The sequence below is a fragment of the Calliphora vicina genome, chromosome 1, assembly GCF_958450345.1.
Source record: "Calliphora vicina chromosome 1, idCalVici1.1, whole genome shotgun sequence".
Taxonomy (NCBI): domain Eukaryota; kingdom Metazoa; phylum Arthropoda; class Insecta; order Diptera; family Calliphoridae; genus Calliphora; species Calliphora vicina.
The window spans coordinates 81,298,806-81,324,254 of NC_088780.1; the positions used below are offsets into that span (position 1 = coordinate 81,298,806).

The 25,449-nt window shown below is 28.9% G+C and overlaps 1 protein-coding gene across 1 annotated transcript; it reads left to right on the forward strand.

Moving 5' to 3' along the window:
• Positions 1-1,019: 1,019 nt before the first annotated feature.
• twisted (Protein O-mannosyl-transferase 2) lies at positions 1,020-25,151 on the forward strand. The gene is made up of 13 exons (XM_065514999.1): positions 1,020-1,135; positions 1,337-1,420; positions 1,481-1,565; positions 1,645-1,749; positions 3,238-3,346; positions 3,409-3,683; positions 3,759-4,058; positions 4,119-4,319; positions 4,386-4,626; positions 19,775-19,923; positions 20,001-20,211; positions 20,285-20,431; positions 24,494-25,151. Exons 1-13 carry the CDS (start codon positions 1,062-1,064, stop codon positions 24,685-24,687), a joined length of 2,175 nt encoding a protein of 724 aa, XP_065371071.1. The 5' UTR covers positions 1,020-1,061; the 3' UTR covers positions 24,688-25,151.
• The last annotated feature ends 298 nt before the right edge of the window (positions 25,152-25,449 follow it).

A 25,449-nucleotide genomic window follows, 5' to 3' on the forward strand; every position in this document is an offset into this window, starting at 1 on the left:
AGCTACGTTTAAATGGAATAAGTGGTTTCTGTGGGTACCGGTTTTGCATTTATCCACTTCTTGAATATTTGTAATTTAATTAAATTCAAAGAAATCGTTTGCCATATTTATAATTTTCAACTTTTTTCTTCGGGTAAAAAAATGTGTAATTAATTTTTTTTTTGAAAATATATCAAAATGTCAATGGCATTGTTTTGCGAAGAATTTCTTATTGCTTCCGATCATAAATATCCAATAAATGATGTTTCCAGCAAAAAATTTTCTTTACTGACCGGTTGAAATAAAACAATCATTCAATAAATTCTGATTGCTATCATACTAGACATTTTTCAATTTCAATTGTGAGTGATATTTATGTATATTTGAAAATTAAAACTTTTCTTTTAGTATGATTTTGTTATTTAACAACATGCTTTCTTACCAGTTACACCTATTATTTGAATAAATTCACTGAAATTTATTGTTGGGAGAATAGGCTAGTTCCTTTTCGTTTATTTTTGTTTAATAAATGAATATTTATTTTAAACAATAAATGAATCGTTTTCATACAATAATAATTGATGGTCAAGTATGAAAATCAGAAAGTTGGAAACAGCCGATACGTTATCAAAGAAAATCTAACAATAAAATAACAGCCTACAGAAACGTTACAGAACGCAAAGACTAATGGAATCTTTATTTGTGTTGACAACACTATGAAAGAATGTTTATTTTGTTTACCTGTTCATGGTCATGGAGAATGATCATGGCTTTTTTATAAGAAAGTGCTCTTATAAGAAAGTTTTATTACATATTTCATTATTGTCTGCCTCGCTCTCTACCACTCTTTTTCTCTCTAAAACTAAAGAGTGGCATTAGCAGAGCAAAACAAAAATGATAAAGAAATGTTTAAAGTAAAAAACTAGAATCACATAAGAAATTTAAATGTAATCGTGGCAGGTAGTAAGCCAGTCGTTTTCTTATTTAAGTTAAAGTTGTCCAATAAGAAACATGAAGAAAGTCTGAAAGTATTTATTTAAATTTGTTTTAAGATTAAATAATTGTAAGAAACGAAAGAAAAAATGAAAAATAAAACTGATATTAGCGCTAAAAACGACGGCAAATTGTTTCTATTGCAGTATAATAATGAAAAATTGTAAGTGTCTCAAGTGAAACAAAAGACTTAAGGCAAAGAATAATAGTACATACTTATTTAAACCAAAAAAAAAACAAAAGACTTAATACCCAAACTCCTTGTTAGATAAATTTAAACAAATGTTTTAAAAAAAAGTATAAGTACTTGTATATATTTGTAATATGTAATCATAATTTGAATTATTTTCGGATGATATTATAGAAATTGGTGGATTATATTTGCTACTGTTTTACTTTTAACCATTGCTACGCGGTTCTACAAAGTAACTGAGCCAGATCATGTGTGGTAAGTAGTTTGTTTTTTTATTGTAAATAAAAATTAAAGAAAATTACTTTGTGTTTATAGTTGGGATGAAACTCATTTTGGGAAAATGGGCAGTTGGTATATTAATCGTACATTTTTTTTTGATGTTCACCCACCTTTGGGAAAAGTAAGTACAGAAAATACAGCACATTATCACCGAATTCCAGATATTTAATTTAAGAAAATGCATTTAAATTCTATTTTAGATGTTAATTGGCTTGTCGGGCTATTTGACTGGTTATAATGGCACTTATCCGTTCGAGAAACCAGGTGATAAATATAATGGAACTCACTACGAAGGCATGCGATATGTGAGTAAAATTATTATTATTTTTTTTAAATTTAGTTTGTAAATGCACGCAATTTGCTTGAAATTTCTATATGAGTTCGACCAACATCTATGCTGTAGGAAACACTTCTACCTAAAGTTATACCGCCTGTTAAAATAATTTTTGTATAAAAATTGTCAGTATAACTTTATGTTAAACAATAACTAGACATTGTGAAAACTTGGGTTATTCAGTAATTATTCAAACTTATTTCATTTATAAATGTTCTTTTGATTCAAAATATACTTCAAGAATATTCTAAATTTCCATAGTTAAAACTATTTTATGAACCAAAGTTAGATATTATGTAATAAGAATTTAGCACAATCGGATAACCTTTCGAGATTGCACATTTTATTTGAAGTTTTGTGTCAAAGTAGGAATTAAAAAAAAGTTGAATGTTTCAAAAAGAATTATAATTAAAAAATGTTTTCATATTTCATTTTTTAAAAAATATAAAAATATTCCAACTACATTTCTCAAAACCAAATTTTTACATATCAAAATTAGTTTTCAATTTTATTAAATACTAAATAAGGATTAATAATGTTAAAGGTGTACCCATTTTGTGTAATTCGAATTTTATGGATTTTGAGAAAATTTATTTTTTTCAAAAAAATCTGTTAAATTTATTTCTTTAATTTTATTTTTTTTTCTTTAAATATGAAATAGATTTAATTTTATTTGCTAACATCTATTACTGCACTGTATTTAGAACTATTTTTAAGTATTATACTTAAGCATTTATAACGGTTTATACAAAAAGACCAAATTGAGAATATCTAAATTTTACAAAACCACCTCCCCCCCTGCAGTGTACAATGCGTTTGTACAGATGTTTGTAGTGCCCAAAAATATTAGTTGGAAGCCGATGTAAACCTTGTTCGCAAATTTTGAAGATATTTCGATCAAATTTGGTACATACATTTGTTTCAGCCCAAGTCGTGTCACTACATTTTATGATGGTTGTCATAGCTCCCATATAAGTTCCGCTTCCGAAAATCACTTTATCGAGCATAAATATCTTAAAAATGTTGGTATTAAAATAAGATTCAATACAAATAAGTTTCATATCAAAATACAACTTTTTATAATCATATACTCGGTTTTGAATTTTTTCGTCTTTTTTGAAATGTTAGCACTAACTATAGGTCTTAATATTGAACTTTTTCACTGAAATTTGTAATAACAAAATTTATTTTGGTGGCATTTTTAATTTATCATTTTTAAAATTATGACCTATAGTTAGGGCTAACTTTAAGTTAAGATTTTATTGTTAATGAGGGTAAGAGCATTTATTAGCAGAAACTTTCTTTTAAAAGAAAACTGTTTTTGCACATATACTCGGTGTACGGTATTATATGATCGGTCTTGATCGACTATATTTTCGTACTTGTTTTTTTCTTAAAATAATAGAACGTAAGATTGACTATAATCTCAATAATTATCTTTTTTGAATTTTCTTTAAAGTTCTGTACCACACTTGGTGCCTTAATTATGCCAATGGCTTTTGACACTGTACACGATTTAACGCAATCAGTGGAAGCTGCTATAATCGCTGCAGGCTATTTGATTTTTGGCAAGTTTTCTCACTCATATTATAATGTCTTGGCATGCTAATAAAAACATGTATGATTTCAGATGTTGGTCTACTCACCCTAAATCAGTATATACTACTGGATCCCATTTTACTATTCTTCATGACGGCATCAGTATGGGGAATGGTTAAAGTATCGAAGACAACCCATAATGGACTTTCATATACGTGGCAATGGTGGTGGTGGCTCATCTTCACAGGCACCATGTTGTCATGTACAATAAGCGTTAAATTTGTAGGTCTTTTTGTTGTTCTACTCGTAGGTATACACACGGCCAATGAACTCTGGCTAATTCTTGGTGATTTAGACAAACCCATTGTAAGTTATTTTGTAATTAGTTAGACATCAAGAAAACAGTATAATTTTGACAAGTTTTGTTTTTTTTCTATGCAGTTGGAGACAGTCAAGCAATTGGTTTGTCGAGCCGTGACACTTATTGTGTGGCCCTTACTTTTGTATATGACTTTCTTCTATATACATTTACAAGTGTTAAATCGCAGTGGAAACGGAGATGGTTTCTATAGTTCTGCTTTTCAATCGCGTCTCATTGGAAACTCTCTATATAATGCCAGTATGCCGCGTGATGTTGCTTATGGATCGATAGTGACAATTAAAAATCATAAGACTGGCGGAGGTTACTTGCATTCTCATTTTCATTTGTATCCAAAAGGATATGGAGCTAAACAGCAGCAGGTACGGTGTACGATGAGGCATTTTATTTAATGTTAACTAATTACTTAAGTTTTAATGAAGATTACAACATACACCCACAAAGATGACAACAACAAATGGCTAATAAAACCCTACAACAAGGAGTCCTTCGACAACACTCAACTGCTAAAGCACGGTGATCTAATTCGTCTGGAACATATAGCAACTCATCGAAATCTTCATTCACATAATGAACCAGCACCGGTAACAAAAAAACATTTACAAGTTACTGGCTACGGAGAGGTATTTACTCATATCATAATATTGCAAATATTTTACAATAATTACTTGTTACTCTCTATTAATTAGCAAGGCATTGGCGATGCTAATGACATTTGGAAACTGATAGTTGTTGGCGGTAAAATCAACGATACTGTCAAAACTGTTACAACAAAGTTCAAGTTGGTCCACTACTTACAAAGCTGCACTTTGACATCGAGTGGAAAACAATTGCCTAAATGGGGTTTCGAGCAGCAAGAAGTTTCTTGCAATCTTAATGTTCGCGATAAAAATGCCAATTGGAACATAGAAGACAATAAACATCAGAACTGTAAGTTAAATATTGTTAATATAATATTTTAAAAGTTTTTCCCAAAATACAATATTTCTGACATTTTATTGTACATAAGTAATTATGATTAGAAATTATGAGGATAATGACTAGGGTAAGAAGTGACAATCCTTTGTGCTTATGTTTGCACCTACATTTTCGACTCAGAATTTACTTCTTAGTAGGACTGTTTTTAGTTTTTTGTGGAAGGGTATAGAAATAAAATTCAGCACATACATTCGTATATATAGTATATCCTTCAAATGCATGATTTTTACTTTTATTTTTCTATAAAGTATCAAATAATTAGTTGATTTTTATTTATTATATTTCCTTTACCTTTAGTTTGATATAGAATTTCTTTAGCTGAAACTTTTCGTAATCCATTTGATTTTGCTGAAGGAGAATCTGAATTAGTATCAAGCTTATGTTCGTCTAAAGTTAAGTGGAACTGGAATGTACACAATTGGCAACAATATGCATTAAAGGGATATTAAATGATAGTTATAACCAGGGCAACCAAAAATATGCAATATCATATTTTTTGCTGTGCGTCGTACAAACATATGAGTTAGTTTTATACCCGTTTCAGACAATTTTAAGAATTTTGGCATCGATTTGTTAGTGCATATTTTTGCATATTTTGCTCTTTACTGCGTATTTTAGCATATTTTGCTTTATAGCATATTTTGCATATTCAACGCATAACTGCATATTTTTGTTGCATATTTTTTTTTTCTTTATTTTGTTTTCTTAATATAATTTTATTGTTTGCATTGTAATTCATTTCTATATTTTAATATTTTGTTAAGGTCCAATGATAATTGATATAATCTACTTAAAGAAATAAATATAGTATCTATAATCGAATTATCTTCATCGAATTTTCGTTAACTTAAGGCAGCTTAGTTTCCATATATTTGAATTAAACAAATTTGTAGTAAAAAATACGTAAAACATTAAAAGAAAATTTCAAAATTGTATGTTATTAGGCCAACTTCTTAAAATCTTGGATACATTAAAAAACATAAGGTTACTTGAGGCAGTTATGGTTGGGCATTAACAGTTTACCACTAATATAAAACTAAACAACTATTCAACAAATGTTCAGAATATTAAGATTCATCGAAAACTTCGCGTTCAAAAATTTTAACGAAGATATTAAGAAATTATTAAAAACAATATACATGGATATCGATAGTCGAAACAATGGATGAGCAAGGATCAAACTGAAATTGTCACGGCATTCTGAGTCCCAATGATAAAACTGCAACAAAATGTTTTTTTTTTTAATTACCGCAGTCTTAAATAGAACAAATCATTCCACTATTGTTCCATTTGATAATTCTATTTAAATTTTGGAAGCCGAATTTATTTAGATGTTAATCTACATACACGATGAATGTTCCATTGAAATTTTTTAATAAAAAATTACACATGCTCTCCGTTTTTGAAACATAATTCAAATGTTAAAAAAGTGGTTTTTACAGCTTTATGTAGAATAAAAACGTATTGAAAAATTTATATGAAACATCCTCTCCCTACTGATCCTATAAAAATTTATATGAAACATCCTCTTCCTACCCTACTCTCTATTTCTAAATTAATGAAATTAATTGAACCAAACTATTTTAATGTAGTGCCCAAGTCACCAAAATCGAAATTTAATGCTATAATAACCAATTTTAATTTATGAGCTCAATATTTTATTTACTTCTCATATATTTTATTAATAAAACTTTGAAATCAAACAATAACCAACTATTTTAAGTGCATATTTTTATATTTTAAGAGCATATTTTTCGTTTTTAAGTGCATATTTTATGCGCATAAAACACTTTTTTAGAGCATATTTTTGGTTGCCCTGCTTATCAGCAACGAAAAAAAATATATATTATGAATAACTCTTATTAGGCAACGTAAAAAAATATAAATTGAAAATAAAAGTTATGAGCAATGAAAACAAATAAGTATTTTGAATAACATTTACTTGAAAACGTAAAAATTATTCATTGATTTATGCCTAACTTTTTAAGTCTCAAAAAATTGAATAATAGTTATTTTTGGTCTCTGATTTTAATCGATTGCAGTTTCCTATTTGCTTAGCATTTGCAATGTCAATTGATAAAGCTCAACGTCAGTCTTTGCTAGTTTGCAAATCCATGCTTTTCACATGAAAAGTTTTCAGTTGCATGTTCGGGAGTAGGAAAGCCCAACATAGCGAAGCACACCGGGTTTTAGCTAGTACATCATAAAAATGGCTTCCACAAACATATACTTAATTACTACAATCATATATATGATTGCTACAATTATATGAATGGTAAACTTAAACATTAACGCAATCATATACATAATTACAGTAACCATAATATTGTTATAGAACTTGTAAAAATTATGAAATGGTTATGGTAAACATGTACAACTATATTATTTCTCTGAGTATAGTATTAGATGATTTTAATTGAGTTTTGTAAGATAACTAACGAAAAAATATGAAAAACTGATTTTCCAGGGTTCCACTCAATGAAAACCAAAAATACCACTTTTCTTTATTGACTATGCTGTAGCCCGCGTTGAGCTTAACAACTTTTCTGAACATAACTTTGCGATATTTGGACATTTAGATGGTCAAAATGCATGAAAAATGCAAAAGAATTACAATTTTCCCTATACGATATTTGCAAATTTCAAATCGATATATCTCGATTCCTAGACCTGACCCAGCGAAACGCCGGGACACGTATAACTTTTTTTTACCGCTCTAACATTTCCCTTTGGGCAGAACCCTCGCCGATCACTGACCCTACTATTTGCCGCATAGTGTAATACATCATTAATCCTCATGTATACAAGAATAACCACACCCAGTTTTATGAAGATGTTCAACTTTCACTTTTTGAAAAAAAAGTTTTACGGTTCAATTCCTAACACTTCGACGACATAAATGCCAAAAAATTATGCTAATTGGCTATGCAGTTTATATATAAACATCATTTTTTAAATAAAGTTCTCAAGCTGAAAAAAGTAAAAAGAATTGCATTAAGGAAAAAGTGTTTTTTTTTTTAAAAAAATAGTTATAACTAAGATTTTACCAAAATGGATTACAACACCGGATGTGTGTACTTAAAAAAAACTTAAAATATTTAACTAAATGTTGATATCATCCCCTTAATAAAACAATAGTGTATAATTTGTTTGCATTTCGAAATAATTGAGTTTAAAATTTTTGTGTTAGCAGACATCTAGAACAAAAGTAATATTTCAATTGATCTTTTGACCCACTTTGTGGAAGTAGCATCTCACCAAATTTTGACGACATATAGAATCATTATGTAGATTATATTATGCAATAAAAATAATGTTGTACACTATTGTTTTATGTGTAAAATTTCGTGTTTTTATTAGTAATGTTTTTTGTGCAGTTAGGAAAAATGTTGTTTGTCGTCTGTAGTATAGAACTTACGTTGCATGCATTTGCCCAAGGAATGATATACATATACATATGTGGTTATTTGTGGGAAGGTCAGGCTTCATTCCATACTCAATTTTTTGGCAACTACTTGCACCGAAGCAAATAAATTTATTTTTTCTAGAAACATTCTGAAATTTTTTGTAACTACTTTTACCGAAGCATGAGAGCTTAATGTAGCAAGTTTTATAACGATAGCGAACACAATTGCTTATCCAAAATTAACTTATAGCGGAGCCCCATGAAAACGCCTAACAAACGAAGAAATGCTAATTTCTTCAAATGAAAAATTAGTCACAGATTGCCACATTGCACTGTTGACGATCCCGGTACTTGCATTATTATTTAAATAACTGAAGAGCCCTCAAATTCAGAAGTTATTCTAAAATAACCGTTTTCAGTGATGTTCGTCAACTTATCGACCTATAACTCAGTCAGTTTTTTCCGACTTCAAATTTGTTTACGGGTTTGGAAAGAAACCTGATCACTCTTTTAAGACTCTCTAAATGATACATTTGTATGTTATGAGTATTGTTTTTGTTAAGATTGTAAAAGTAATTAAACTTTTCATTAACACCATTTTTAGTATTTCTCCCCAGCGCATATGAATAATAAACAAGTAACAGAGCTATACATAGATTTTTGTTGGAAAAAATGTTTGTGTGAAAAAAAAAAATTATTTGAAAAAATCTTGTGTATCAAAATATATGTAAAACACGCTTGCGTGTTTAACTATTTTTCTATGCAGTTTGGAGTTGCAAATCAGCTAAATCAATAGTACCATTCCAAAATTCCAAAAAATTAGCCCCCAAATACTTAGAAATCACGTTCCACTTGCGATAATATTTAGAATACTCATGTTTTATTGTAAAGATGAAATTCGATTAAAATAAATAGACATCACGTTAAAATATTTTATGACAATCGAATCACAATAGGTCATAGCTCCCATATAAGTCCCACAATATATTATATTACCGCATATAAATAATTAATATCGATAAAAATCATACTGCTTGATTTTGTGACTATGGGTTTATAATTATATATAAGGCTCATATCAGGAATGTTCATTAATCACGAATATATGTATGTATATTAAAATTTTATAAAAATAATCTAAAATAATCAAAAGTAATCTTTGAAAATAGTCGGATTATTTTTTGATTACTTTTGATTATTTTCTTGTAATCGCAAGTAATCTCGATTATTTTTTTATTACTTGTAATCGTAATCAATTAGTAATCATACGAATCTGAATATAATCGTAATTTAATCATTACTTCACCTTTCGAAAAAAAGTAATCTAATTACTAATTATTATGATTAGTAATCATTATTTAACAGCTATGGTAGATAGTGCTATAAGAATATTTTTTTTTAACGCTTTATTTATTTATTGAATCTGCCTTTTATAGACTTTACAATAAGTATTTAAATCTTATAAATAAAATTAAAACTATTTGCTCTTCAACAAGAGAGCCTTTATGGTTAACTGGCACTCATCTTAGCGGAGTGGTAGATCTGCTCTACGGAGACTGGATCGGGTTTGGATCTGCACAAGTTGTCTTGCATGCGTATTGGGATGTTTTTGCAGCTTTACAATATATTTCTCATGGGCTTTCTTGAACTCTTCCTTTATTAATGTCACTTCTAAGTCCCTGTGGATGTTTTCATTTCTTATATACCATGGTGCTCCCATCATGGCCCTAAGAATTTTAGGTGTTGCTAGCCATTCCCCATAATTGAATTTCATATGTCCAAATTGATTTTAAAGCGGTCTTATATGAGAATATGAATTGAATTTTTTTTGGAATATGAGCCCGTATTATGTTGATGGTGGGTATAAAAGATTCAGCACAGTCGAATATAATACTCTTAATTGTTTTAATTTTATTTTAAATTTCTAAATAATTCTTTTTAATAAATACTTAAAAATTTTAATTTTCGCGAATATCTTGTAAACTATAAGATATAAACTTATAGTAAGTCGTTGTCACAAAGTCACATCGACAGCAAAAAATGGTATATGGGCAATTACATATCATCGTACGTGACATTTGTACGCCTATAGAGTGGAATAGATTTTGCAAAAATAAGAGTATCTGAAAAATAATTTTGTCTATATGTTCCATTCAGAGGGTACTATATTTTAAAATAATAAAAAGTTCTTTCGAAATATTGTTGTCCAAAATATTTAGCGAAATAAGGGCATATCGTACGTGACATAAAACGTAACTCATTTTGAGGTACATACAGTGGGGAGCTCAAATGAGTACATGTTTCTATCCAAAATTTTGTCTGTCATTTATTTTATGTCTAATATGTAACAAAATGAATTACAATTCAAAACAAAAAACATTCAGTTATAAATTAAAACACAGACAAAACTAAAATAACTCGCATGTACTCAATTTTGCACCCCACAATAACTTTAGGGAAGAATTGCATTTTTTAAAAAAAAAATCAAAATCCTTTATTACGTAAATAAAATTTTACACGCATTAGCATATTTTCTATAAATTTTTCATTAACTTTTTTTGGAATACTCTCTCTCTCGTGTTCAATCCGCTGTTAAAGCTCGTACAAATTGATAGGAGTTAATCGGTATTGTTTCAACCGCCAATTCACGATTCACTAAAAATTCTCAATAGGATTGAACTCAAGACATTGAGCTGATAACAGCATTAATCAGACATTTTTCTAGGAACACCATTCTTTACGATTTTTGACGTGTGCATTGGGTCACCATCCTATTGAAAAATTACTTCTTCTGCAGGATTTCCTCTTTTATATACAAAAACCTGATGATGAGACTACAAAACCGGTATGGTGAGTCTGCAAAATATGCAGATGGTTTTCTTTTCCCATTATTTCATTGATTCTTTGCATGAGTCCAAGGTGGCACCATATAAAGCAACCCCATATCATTACCGTGTTTTACTGTTTCCTTACTGTGTCACCAATTTTGAAAAAATCGGCGAAATAATGAGTTAAGAAGACTATCTGCGTATATTGAAGACTAATCATATCAAATTTATAGACTTGCCATTCCGATTTTGTGGATAAGAGCGCCAATCATGTCGAATAAGTTATTTTACAGCAGGACGGCGAATTAAAGCACTCATGAAAAACTTTGAAAAATAGTTTAGTGAGCAAAATTTCTACCGAAATAGTGTCCAGTTCGATATACCGACCTGAATACGTAAATATCTTTGTATTTTTCACATTCATCTTTTGATTTTGTAGATTATAATGCTTATAAAAATCGTAAAGAATGGTGTTCCTAGAAAAATGTCTTATTAATGCAGTTATTAGCTCAATGTCCTGAGTTCAATCCTATTGAGATTTTTTAGTAAATCGTGAATTGGCGGTTGAAACAATACCGAATAAGTCCTACTAACTTGTACGAGCTTTAACAGCGGATTGAGCACGAGATAGAGAGTATTCTAAAAAAAGTTAATGAAAAATTTATAGAAAATATGCCAATGCGTGTAAAATTTTATTTACGTAATAAAGGATTTTGAAATTTTTTTTAAAAAATGCCATTCTTCCCTAAAGTTATTGTGGGGTGCAAAATTGAGTACATGCGAGTTATTTTAGTTTTGTCTGTTTTTTTATTTAGAACTGTATGTTTTTTATTTTGAATTGTAATTCATTTTGTTACATATTAAACATAAAATAAATGACAGAAAAAATTTTTGGATTTGCTTTATTAGTTTTATTTTTATTCCATAAGAAGTGCACAAAATAGAAACATGTACTCATTTGAGCTCTCCACTGTATGTACATTAGGGTGTCCCAAAACAAACTTTTTGTTGGGGTTCAAGCATAATTTGTAAGCTTATAGGGTAGAATATTTTTGAGATTTTTTTCAGATTTTTCGGAAGAGGTTTAGAGGTCGCTCAAGTCGAGTTTTTGCCAAAAATCTGATTTGTCGGCCTCTTTATGAGTTTTCTTCATAACTTTGTCAAGACCCACGATTTTCATTACTTTTGAGGACACAGTTTAAAAGAAAAATGTCCATGCTTTATTTTTGTGTGCAAACATTTTTTGTTTTTGCAATGAATTGGCTCATTAAGGTGCCCTACATTAGAATTTTTCGAAATTTTTCCATAAATTTTGTAAATAAGACTTATAATAATAACTTTAAAAATTTTTATGAAAATGAAAAAAAACTAACATTGCAGTTTAAAAGATCAATTAATTCTTAATAATTTAGGGATAACAATAAGCTTTCAAGAAACTTTTTTTGGGACACACTAATGTACATGTAGAAATATGCGAAAATATTCGAATGGTAATAGGCGTTATGTTTTCTTTTAATTTCTTACACTAAACCAAATATTTTTCCTTTACAATCCGTCATATTTAAATAAAAACAATCTTTGGATGATTTTATCTATATATATAAAAATGAAATGGTCCATGTATGTAATGTCATCACGTGAGAACGGCTGGAGCGAATTGGCCGATTTTTTATTCGATTCGAAATTTTCAGGAGATGGTTTGTAAAGAAAAAAAATTCAAAAATTCCGGGTAAAACTCGGAATTTATTTTTTTGAGTCCAGTCAACAGTAATAAAAAGGTTCCCTAAAGTATGCAGTACAAATTTAGATATTTTATTTGCAAATAAATAAGAACACGCGTATGTGGGTTCGAGAAACTTAAAGAACTAACATTAGTAAATGCTACCGGGGCGGTCAACTAGTAATAAATAAAATTTAATATCGTACTTGACATACCGTACGTTAAAGATTTTTCTCTTATAATAAAACAATATACATATATGTATATTAGAGTTCGTTTATGACCAGGTCAATTCATTTGTTTTTCGGGTGTCATCATTTTTCTGAATGTTTTTGAGTAAATAAAAATAATGGCGTCCTTTTTTTGGAAAATTTTCACTCCTTGTGGTGGTTCAACGCACCTAAAGACGCGAATTTTGAGCACATTTTTCTGTAGAGCAAAAACGGTTGAATATATTTCAAATCTGATTTCACCAATGGATTCTGAATCAAAAATTAATACAATTGATGTTTTTTGAATCCTTATAAATATTTCCACAAACCCACTACAGGGGGCGCAAATCTCATAAAAAAATAAAATGAGTTTTGGAAGTCGCAAAAGTTTTACAAAATAGAGCTTAATTGTTTTTAATCATATTTGTATTTACATATTTTTTATATACTAATATATTAGGGTATTCAATCAATTACCCGTTAATCAGTTAAAATCATCGATTTTCCAATAACAAATAAACCGATTAATTCGTGTCGATTAACCGAAATTCCTTTTTGCTTTCACTTTAACATATTTTTTTGTATTTATTATTTTTTGTATTTTTAAAATTAAATATTTTTTCGAACATCCAAGATAAATGTTTAGTGAGTATAACAACTGGCATATTTAATTTGCATGTATTTGAAACTTTGTTTGTATTTGCATTTTGAAATGTGTCTTTTATCAGAACTTAACAAAACTATTAAAAGTATTCAAAATCTAAAACAATCCAAAAAGGACTCCAATGCACAGTGGATTATATAAGGTGTATGCATCTCATAATTGATTTTTGCAAATGATTGAAATTAACCATAAAACAAATTGTATCGTAAAGCTAAGATGTCAAGCAATAATTATTTGTAAAAATTATAGTTATTATGTCAACAGAAGTATTCGAAAATGGTGACAGAACACAATACTTTCGAATTTAAAGATTTGGGGAGCTAAAATTATACCATATTCAAGGGCGTATTTTTAATATTTATAACTGTTTTTTTCAGAATTGTTATAACTTTTTGGAAAGGGTATCTTGTCCAGATTCTATCTTTGTAAAGAGTTTTGTACAAATTGTTAGCAGATTTGAAATTTATTCATTCAAAATATATAATGTTTTTTGGCTAACCTACGCAACTTTGACTAGGATTTTAACTATTGGCGCCGTTTGCCGCCGATCTAGTTTTATCATAGAATTAAAGCTATTTTCTCCCTCAGCGCATATGCACAAAAACAAAACAAAAAACTAAGTATAAAAAAAAATGTTGTACAATTTTTAATTTACAAGGTAAATTTGTTCGAAAAAGATTAATAACTTTTGCAAATATAAACCGATTTTAACAAGTATTATCTCATTTTTGTTTAAAACTGAGTGCAAAAAAAAATAGGTTTTCATTTTTCAAATTTTCCACTGTGCAATGGTATAATAAAGGATTTTTGATGCTTAGAAAATACTAAAAAAAGAACTGAGATATTTGATATTCTTTATCATGCTTTTGATTTCTCCAACAACAATCAGCAAGAGAGTTTTTTCCAAGTCAATTCAAAAAAACAAGTAAGAGTGCTATATTCGGCTATGCCGAACCTTATATACCCTTCACCTTTGTTGTGGATGCATTATTATTTTTTATAATTAGTATATGGGGGATTTCATGTCAAGTGAACCAACTTTTGAAATCGATGTCTTCCGATCGGGATGAAATTTGCACCAAGGTTAGCTCTATTGGATAGTAACTCAGACACAATTTTTCAACAACATCGGTCGAGAACTCTCTGAGTTATAGGGGGTAAAATTTTGACAATTTGGTCAAACAGGGGTTTTTTCTTATCCATGTAACTTATTACCTATTGTTCTTAGCAAAATGTGTTCCAAATAGTATAGATAGCTATTTCTTCGATCTTTCGAAAAAAAATATTTAAAAAAAAAAATAAAAAATTTTTAATATTTTTTTTCCGAAATCAAAAACTTTTTTGACTTTTTTTAAAAATACGCTATTTTTTTTTATTTTTTTTTTTTTCTTAAAATAAAGTTTAGATATTTTCCTTGAACACCTACTTGGTCGCTTAGTGGGATGCGAGTGGGATATCTATCAAAATAAATATTTTGTAACTCAAAACATAAAATTTTTGACTTTTTTTGCAAAATCAAAAACTTTGTTGACTTTTTTTTTTCAAAATGGACCCTTTTTTAATCTTTTTTTTTAGGTCAAACAAAAGCTTAGATATTATCCTTGAAGACCCTTTTGGTCGCTTAGTGGGATGCGAGTGGGATATCTATCAAAATAAATATTTTTTAACTCAAGACTTACAATTTTTGACTTTTTTTTTTGCAAATACGATTTTTTTTCCAAATCGGCCTTTTTTTTAAAATTTTTTTTGTAGTCAAAAGAAAGCTTAGGTCCATTCCTTTAAGATATTTTTAGTCCCTTAGTGGGATGCGAGTAGGATATCTATCAAAATAAATATTTTGTAACGCAAGACATACAATTTTTTAATTTTTTTTTGCAAAATCAAAATTTTTTTCCAATATGGGGCCTTTTTTAATTTTTTTTTTTTGCTCAAAAGAAAGCCTAGGTCCATTCCTTTAAGATATTTTTAGTCCCTTAGTGGGATGCGAGTGGGATATCTATCAAAATAAATATTTTGTAACGCAAGACATACAATTTTTTAATTTTTTTTTGCAAAATCGAAATTTTTTTCCAATATGGGACTTTTTTTTAAAAATTTTTTTGCTCAAAAGAAAGCTTAGGTCTTTTCCTTTAAGACCTATTTTGTCACTTAGGAAGATGTGAGTAGGATATCTATTAAAATAAAAATGTTGTAACTCAAGACATTCAATTATTGACTTTTTTTTTGCAAATTCGATTTTTTTTTCAAAATGGGCCCTTTTTTAAAAATTTTTTTTTAGTCAAAAGAAAGCTTAGGTCCATTCCTTTAAGATATTTTAGGTCCCTTAGTGGGATACGAGTGGGATATCTATCAAAATAAATATTTTGTAACTCAAGATATACAATTTTTGATTTTTTGGCAAAATCAAAAACTTTTTTGACTTTTTTTTAAAATGGGCCCTTTTTGTAATTTTTTTTTTGCTATAAAGAAAGCTTAGGCCTATTCCTTTAAGATGGTTTTGATCGCTTAGTGGGATGCGAGTGGGATATATATCAAAATAAATGTTTTGTAACTCAAGACATACAATTTTTGTGTTAAAACATTTATTTTGATAGATATCCCACTCGCATCCCACTAAGGGACTAAAAATATCTTAAAGGAATGGACCTAGGCTTTCTTTTGAGCAAAAAAAAAAATTAAAAAAGGGCCCATATTGGAAAAAAATTTTGATTTTGCAAAAAAAAATTAAAAAATTGTATGTCTTGCGTTACAAAATATTTATTTTGATAGATATCCTACTCGCATCCCACTAAGGGACTAAAAATATCTTAAAGGAATGGACCTAAGCTTTCTTTTGACTACAAAAAAAATTTAAAAAAAAAGGCCGATTTGGAAAAAAAATCGTATTTGCAAAAAAAAAAGTCAAAAATTGTAAGTCTTGAGTTAAAAAATATTTATTTTGATAGATATCCCACTCGCATCCCACTAAGCGACCAAAAGGGTCTTCAAGGATAATATCTAAGCTTTTGTTTGACCTAAAAAAAAAGATTAAAAAAGGGTCCATTTTGAAAAAAAAAAGTCAACAAAGTTTTTGATTTTGCAAAAAAAGTCAAAAATTTTATGTTTTGAGTTACAAAATATTTATTTTGATAGATATCCCACTCGCATCCCACTAAGCGACCAAGTAGGTGTTCAAGGAAAATATCTAAACTTTATTTTAAGAAAAAAAAAAAAAATAAAAAAAAATAGCGTATTTTAAAAAAAAGTCAAAAAAGTTTTTGATTTCGGAAAAAAAATATTAAAAATTTTTTATTTTTTTTTTTAAATATTTTTTTTCGAAAGATCGAAGAAATAGCTATCTATACTATTTGGAACACATTTTGCTAAGAACAATAGGTAATAAGTTACATGGATAAGAAAAAACCCCTGTTTGACCAAATTGTCAAAATTTTACCCCCTATAACTCAGAGAGTTCTCGACCGAAGTTGTTGAAAAATTGTGTCTGAGTTACTATCCAATAGAGCTAACCTTGGTGCAAATTTCATCCCGATCGGAAGACATCGATTTCAAAAGTTGGTTCACTTGACATGAAATCCCCCATATATGTATGTACATTGCCCACTTTCAGCATACAGCATCCTAAATTTATCAAGAACACAAAAAACAACAACAACGCCAAGCGAAACAAAACACCAAAAGAAAAAACAAAAACAAAATACGCAAGGCAATGAAACCAACACACATCCAAACATACGTTTAATTGTATAAAAAACAACAACAACGCCAAAAGAAACAAAACACAAAAGAAAAACAAAAAAACGCAAAGCATGCACATCCAAACATACGATTTGCTTTTTTGTCAAAAAAACCAACACACAACCAAACAAAAGTTTAGTTGTATAAAAAACAACAACAACGCCAAAAGAAACAAAACACAAAAGAAAAACAAAAAAACGCAAAGCATGCACATCCAAACATACGATTTGCTTTTTTGTCAAAAAAACCAACACACAACCAAACAAAAGTTTAGTTGTATAAAAAACAACAACAACGCCAAAAGAAACAAAACACAAAAAAAAAAAACAAAATACACAAAGCTTGCACATCCAAACATACGTTTTGTTGTTTTTTTGTCAAAGCATGCAATACATTGTGTTTTTTGATGAAATTTTCAGAGGTTGTCTCGGATTTTTGCTCATATCTCCGTTATTTATGGACGGATTTTGCTGATTTTAAATAGCAAAATTCTCGAAAGTATGTCTGACAGGATTGTTGAAGATTTGGATCCCGGAGATATCTGGGGCCTTTAGAAAATTGATTTCAACAGACAGACGGACAGACAGACGGACATGGCTTAATCGACTCCGCTATCTATAAGGATCCAGAATATATATACTTTATAGGGTCGGAAATGAAAAATGTAGAAATTACAAACAGAATGACAAACTTATATATACCCTTCTCACAAAGCTGAAGGGTATAAAAAAATCGTTTAAATTATATTTTTTTTTTAAAAAAAGTTTATTTCAGAAGATCTCACTATAATCCTAAAAAAAACTCATATGTGTGTATAAAATGGATCTCAAATAACATATTTGCTATTATTATACCCTCCACCATGAGTTGCAAGGGTATATATAAGTTTGTCATTCCGTTTTCCACTTTTTTCATTTGCGACCCCATAAAGTATATATATTCTGGATCGTTATAGATAGCGGAATCGATATAGCCATGTCCGTCTGTCCGTCTGTGTGTTGAAATCAACTTTCCGAAGGCCCCAAATAACTTACATACACGATTCATACATCAATATCTCCGAAATTCTTCCGACTCGGTCGCTATTTAAAATCGAGAAAATCGGTCCACAAATTGCTGAGATATAAGGAAAAAACTAGGACAGCCTCGATTTTTGACCTATTTTTGACATATATCTGGATTACTAAGTCATTAATATAGACAATATGGATATCTAATGATAGATATTTCAAAGACCTTTGCAACGACGTATATAAGACCATACTAACTTGGACATACAATGGGTCAAAATCGGAAAAAAATATTTTTTATCCCGAATTTTTTTTTCATCAAAAAATTTTTTTTTGTAATAAATTCTTTTTCCAAAAAAATTAATTAGAAATTTAAAAAACTTTTTTAAAAAAAATTAAAAAACAATTTGGAAAACAAAATTATTTAATTAATTATTTGCTCGATTAACCGATTAAACCTGTAACTCGATTAATTGAATACCCTAATAAATAAATAATTTATAATATTTAGACAACTAAAGAAATTGCTTCTAAAATGACCAATAAGAATTGTTTTAATGGTCGAAAATAGTGAATTTTTCTAAAAAAAAGTTTAGCGTATCTTTAAAAAAAATTTTCACATCTACAGGTTTTTTTTATTAATATTATAGTCACAGAAATTATTTATATGATTGTGGCAATCATAATATGTTTAACTTACGATTCATATGATTGTGTCAATGTGACAACCATTTTTATGGTGAATCATTATATCATAAGCTGAGAACAACATAATATGGAAAATCCTTTATCATAAAAATGGTTGTCACAAACATATACTTATTTATTTCTACTTTTTTATTTTAATCTCCCCATTGTGCAGTGGTTTAGAAACATTTTATTTTGGAATCAATTGTAATAAAAAAGAGGAAACTTTCATAAGTTATCTGGTTCACGCATCCAAATTCGGAAAATGTAAAATAAACTTTTTTTTTAATTGGTTTCGGGCTCACATACATGTAATTTTAAAACACTAACCCCAATATTCATAAAACAATTTAAATTTAAACAATGTTTTAAAGCAAAATTTCCCTACAAAATTTGTTTTAAAACGTTGTTTAAATTTACAAATTATTTATGAATAAGGCCTTAAGAATTTAGATATCACACAGTAGACAATAACAACTACTAACCCATGTAAATACAAATCAACTTAAAAACACCTCAGCTCATCGGCGCCTATATTAGATCTTATATCTAACGAAATGGTGCGCTTTTTACTCTTATAAATGATTTGTATGAGTAAACAGCTTTAATCAAAATAAAACAACTGATGTGATTTGGCCGAAGTAAAGGACGTTTTTTAAATAAATAAAAATAAAATATATTTCATTTAGTGTTTTTTTTTCATTTCCATATTTTTCGTCAAATATTTGTTTGGTGTGTCCGTACATTAACACCACTTTCGATCTAATTAACTATACATTTTATTGCCAGAAATTAACAGAAATTATGCCAAGATTATTAAATTCTGCCTTATTTTCAGTGTCCAGCGTAAGTTTCAGTGTTTATGCACCCGGATTTTTGGCCAGATTTTTTGAATCTCATGCAGTCATGTTTCAAGGCAATGCCGGACTTAAGCCAAAAGAAGGCGAGGTCACAAGTCGTCCCTGGCAATGGCCTATAAATTATCGCGTACGTTTGCATTTAATTCACCCTATAAGTATCAAATTTTATTTTATTTTAATTTTATGTGATTCTTTCATTTCTAGGGGCAATTTTTCTCTGGCAGTTCGTATCGGATATATCTATTGGGGAATCCAATAATTTGGTGGAGTAACCTAGTATTTTTGATATTATTTTTAATAGTGTTTTTTGTAAATGTCATTAAACAAAGGAGGCAAGATGGCATTAGGCATTTGAAATTATTGGACAATACAATTATGAATAAAGATGGTGAAAGCGAAGCAATTGCCAATCATGGTATGTACTTGAAAAATTTAAACTTTGCGATTAATTATTGCTGCTTAAATATTCCTTTGAATCCTGTATTTAGATCCAGTGAAGAAATCAATGACGTTGAAAGCTGCAATTTGGTTATTCTTTGGTTGGGTTATTCACTATTTGCCATTTTGGGCCATGGGCCGCGTTTTGTATTTTCATCACTACTTTCCAGCTTTAATCTTTAATTCGATGTTATCAGGTAATTCAACCATAAAATGCACTCGAATTATAAATATGTATTGCATTATGCACTAACGAGCGGAAATTGCCAATTATACAGATTTCATTTAAAATATTTTATTATACAACCATCTTTCATCGTATTAAAATTATTATTATTATTATTATTCATAAATCCGTTTATCTTGCTAATGTACATGTAGAGTACGAAAAAAAAAATCAGAAAAAAAATAATGATGAAATATTTAAATATAATAAATATTAAAATTTCAATTTAACATGTCTTTAGGGACCGTTTGACTTCCTTCTTACATCACTCTGACCTTTGATTTCCCAAGGAAAAAGTACGTATATTAGGGTTTCACTTTCTTTGATCTCATAATAATAACACCAAATTACAGATAATGCTGTCTTTATATTAACAAGTAAGAGAATTATATTCGACTGTGGCGAATATAACTCTCCCATTGTAGGTCCAACTTACTACTATACTCTTATATACGTCGTTGCAAAGGTTTTCGAAATATCTATCATTAGATATTCATATATTAATGACTTAGTAATCCAGATATAGGTCAAAAATCGAGGTTGTTCTGGTTTTTTCCTTATATCTCAGCCATTTGTGGACTGATTTTCTCGATTTTATATAGCAATCGAGCCGAATATATTGATGTATGAATCGTGTATGTAAGTTATTTGGGGGATTCGGAAAGTTGATTTCAACAGACAGACGGACATGGCTTAATCGACTCCGCTATCTATAAGGATCCAGAATATATATACTTTATAGGGTCGGAAAATTATATTGTGGAAATTACAAACGGAATGACAAACTCACGAAGGTGAAGAGTATAAAAACTGAGGCCGAAATACCGAATTCGTGATCTAATGAGCTAACCTGTCGAAAAATATGTTCAATATCGAAATTGTAATAAAATGTATTACATTTCTTGTCCGATATCGAATGCATTAATTTAAAATAAGCAAATTATGATAAATTTTACTTGATATCGAATGCGGTGATTCAGCCCCTAACTTTTTATTTATTAAACAAATAAAAAATTCATGCACCGTTTTCATTATTTTTTTATAATTTCTAAGTACAGATATAAAGTAAAATAATCAATTTATTTTGGAAATAAATCTGCCATCTATAAGTTTCTAATGAGATTGGCATTAAATTCACACAGGCGCAGAGAGGGATGGGTTCATACATTTTTGTGCAAAAATTATAAGAAATGGTTGTAGAGTATTGAAATTTAGCACCGAGAATTATATGGACTAAATTAAAAAAACATGAAATTTTATGAAAATCGTCCACGTCCACTGCCCATACAATCCAAATCGATTTTTTCGCATAAAATTTTTCCTATCCGACCAAAAGTCTAGAAATTTTCTGAAATACGAAAAGAATTCATGCCGAGTTTCAATAAAATCGGTCACGCCCACGGCCCATGAAACCCATACATACATAGATAAGAATTTATCTATGTACCCAGTTCACTTTTACAAGATTGTTCATATTTGCGAATGGCATCTAATTCCCATCTACAGCTATGGAAGTCCAAACATTATTAAACAGTTGAATTAGAATTTAGCCACTACCCTGTTGATTTAGATTTCAATTCTGTGTAGATAGATAAAATACGTTAACTCTTTGCGGTCTTTAAAACATAGTTTATTGGCATATATTGCTGTTCAAAAAGTTCACTAAGTTCATATTTTAGAGTACCCTATGGAAGTAAGAAGTGTTCATATTTTGGGGTGTTCATGTTATCGCGAGTGCACTGTATTTCGTTTATTATTCGACAAAATATTTTAAGTTTTCATAATGTTCCGAGAACTAATTTTTTTTTAATCGAAACAAGGCACATTTTATTAAAAGAACAGCTTGGGGGAAAGTGGGGCTACATTATTTTTTTCCATGGAAAATTTATTTATGGAGAAATGCTATATTTTTCAAATATGTTAAAGGTAAATTATATATATTATCAGGAAAATAATACATATATAAACCACTGAATTGCGTGAAAATATAAGTAAATTTTTACTTAAATTTGTGAAAAACAAAATATAATTTAGTTTTGAACACAGGAAACAAATTTCAAATCAATATTTAGTAGGAATCAAAAATTAGGTAACTTTGAAGTTGAATATTACTGAACTGTCGAAAATATGTTTACAAATGCTATGTATATTTTTGTTCTCTTACATATATTATTACAGAGAACACTAAATTTGTCCAACTTTTAATAGGTGTCCTTCACAGGTCCTTCCAAATATAACACATTTTATGTAGAAATTTCAGATTTAGCAGATTTCTTCTATGATTCCAAAGCACTGAATGACTAAGGTATATGAATATAGTTTCATATACCTTAGTCCTTTTTCACTTGCATCTGTTATTCTAAGGCAGTAGAAATTACAGAAAAATTAATGTACGCTGAATTGTAATAAGCGCATTTGATACTCTTTCAATGCTGTGCTAAATCTTGTTTTTTGATATTTGCAAATATTTTTAATGGTTATACCTTAATATATATGTATTTTACTTGAAGGCATTTGGAATATTTTAAATAAATTTAATTTTTTACGTGAAGCTGCTTATTCTGCATCCTCTCCTTTAAGGTTGAAAAACGCTGTAATGATTTTACACATTAATATTTACTTATATTACAAGTATTGAGAAATGTAAATGTGTATCTTCATTTGCACGCAGAATTGTTGCAAGCGCAAGTCGTCGAGTGCTGTTTTTTTATATTATATTAAAAAAGCTATCAATACCAATTGGGGTACCCGAAGCATTTACCGTTCACTCACTAAATTGTGCTAATCTAGCGTAATAGGAATAATATACATATGTAAATACATAAATTATTATCTTTGTGAAAAATAATGTAACAGAGAAAATTATTTATTAAGTGGTTGAAGAAGTTTCGCATATAAACTTTCTGTTTTTATCAAATGTAGTATTAAAATATCAATGAACTTCATCGTGATAGCAGAGATACTAACTAACATGCTCTTATTCGGTGTTTTAATATTTTGATTTTTTTGTTATTTTGAACTTAATAATATTGGTATCCACATAAAATTCAACAGAAATATGTTTCATCTAGAGGTAAATCACCTAAATTAATGACATTGGTCATAGTTCTAATGAAAGGCAAACTTCCGGAAAAAAATATTATTGAAATTATAAAATATTCAGTGTTAGGTATAATATGGTCGTGCTTGACCGACTATATTTCCTTACTTGTTTTTTTTTATTTTAGAGTACATAAAGAGTGAGTCAAAAAAAACGTATACACACAATTCCATTCCAAAAAAATACGTGAACAATAATTGAAACTTTTCGAAAAAAACCAAATGACTTTCAAAGAAATAGCAAAAGTTTTAAAGGTTCATCGTCACACTGTTTCCAAAAAAAGGTCTAACAGATATTTGTAAAGAAACAAAAGAACTAGCAAAAAAATTGAGTTAAAATTTTATAAAAAATAAACCTGTTGTATGATGGATGATGAAATTTCCACAACTTCCGGGTCAATATTTTTATGTGGCTAATGGACGAGGTAATGTTCAAGAATAATACCGGACAAATAAATAATCAAAATTCCCCAAGAAGTTTCTTGTGTGACAAGCCATTTGCAGTTATGGCAAAAGAAGTCAAAAAGGCTCTTGAGTGGTATTCAAACAATAATGACAATTTTCTACCACTGGAGGCATATCCACCCAACTGTCTAAAAATTCGTACTGTGGAATGGTATTGGGCTCTTGTAAAAAATGAATTAAAGAAGTGGACCACATCGCCCAAAAAGGTAACGGAAGCATCTTTAATAGGAGGTTTTCCGGAAAAAGTGAATAAATTGATAAATACCCAGCAATATGCCAATATTTTAATGTTCAATGAATTTGTACAATATTTGAATATATTTTCGTATTTTTGAGAATTTTTATATTTAACGGTTTAAGTTTTATTTAACTTAAGTAAAAGTTTTTCTTGTCACACTATTTATTAATATTTTATCGAATTCAACGCACTTTTCTTTAAATGTTCTTTATGTATAAATTTTATTTTCAGGAGTTATGTTTCACTATTTAACTGGCCGCTTGCCAAGATGGCTCCAACATTCACTGCTTGGTGGTTTGACGTCAGTGCTGGTCTATAGTTTCATGTTGTTCTCGCCACTGGCATACGGAATGAATGGACCTTTAGCTAATGAACCCAACTCAACAATGCACGGCCTAAAATGGTTACCAACATGGGAATTTTAATTAGCATTCGTTTTTGTTTCATGCTACTACAAATACAAGCAATTCTATAATTCAACATTCAAACTACTGCTCACGAAATCACAAACTTCCTAACCTACAACTGTAGATAGATAAACACATTGAAATATATACTCTAAAATAAGTGGAAAAGGATCCAGCAACTAGGAGAATGGAATGAAAGAACAATGAACCAAAATATTTTATAAAGAGTCGTCGTCACCCACAATTACGCAACAATTGAAAGTAAAATTTAAATACAGATTTTTCGTAAAATATGTTTTTCTCTAATTGTCTGTTTCCACTAAATGTGTTGCAATGTCCGCATGGAAGAAAGTGTACAATAAACATTTATTTACAAAATAATTTAGAAAATATATTTTAATTGTGATTATTTTTTTACATGCTCGTATTCATAAATTCATACCAGAATATATTGAAATAAACGATTAAATTATTCATACTTATTTTAATTTAGATACACATTAAGTGATAGAGTAAGATTTTACTCATATATAAATTTACTTTTCGTTTTAATCTCTCAGAATCAAATAATGAAGACAATTTCCTTAAAAACTATTATACTGTAATGCACTTGGGATTTTCTCCACAACTTATTTTATTATATACAGTGCCACAGTGCACGGCGGTAAATTACGGCCAAAAATGTTTTTTTTTGTTTTTTTAATTTTTATAAAATTTTGATGGTAAATTTTTCTTAACACTTCAGAATATAAAGTATCATTATTATATTGGCTATAAAGT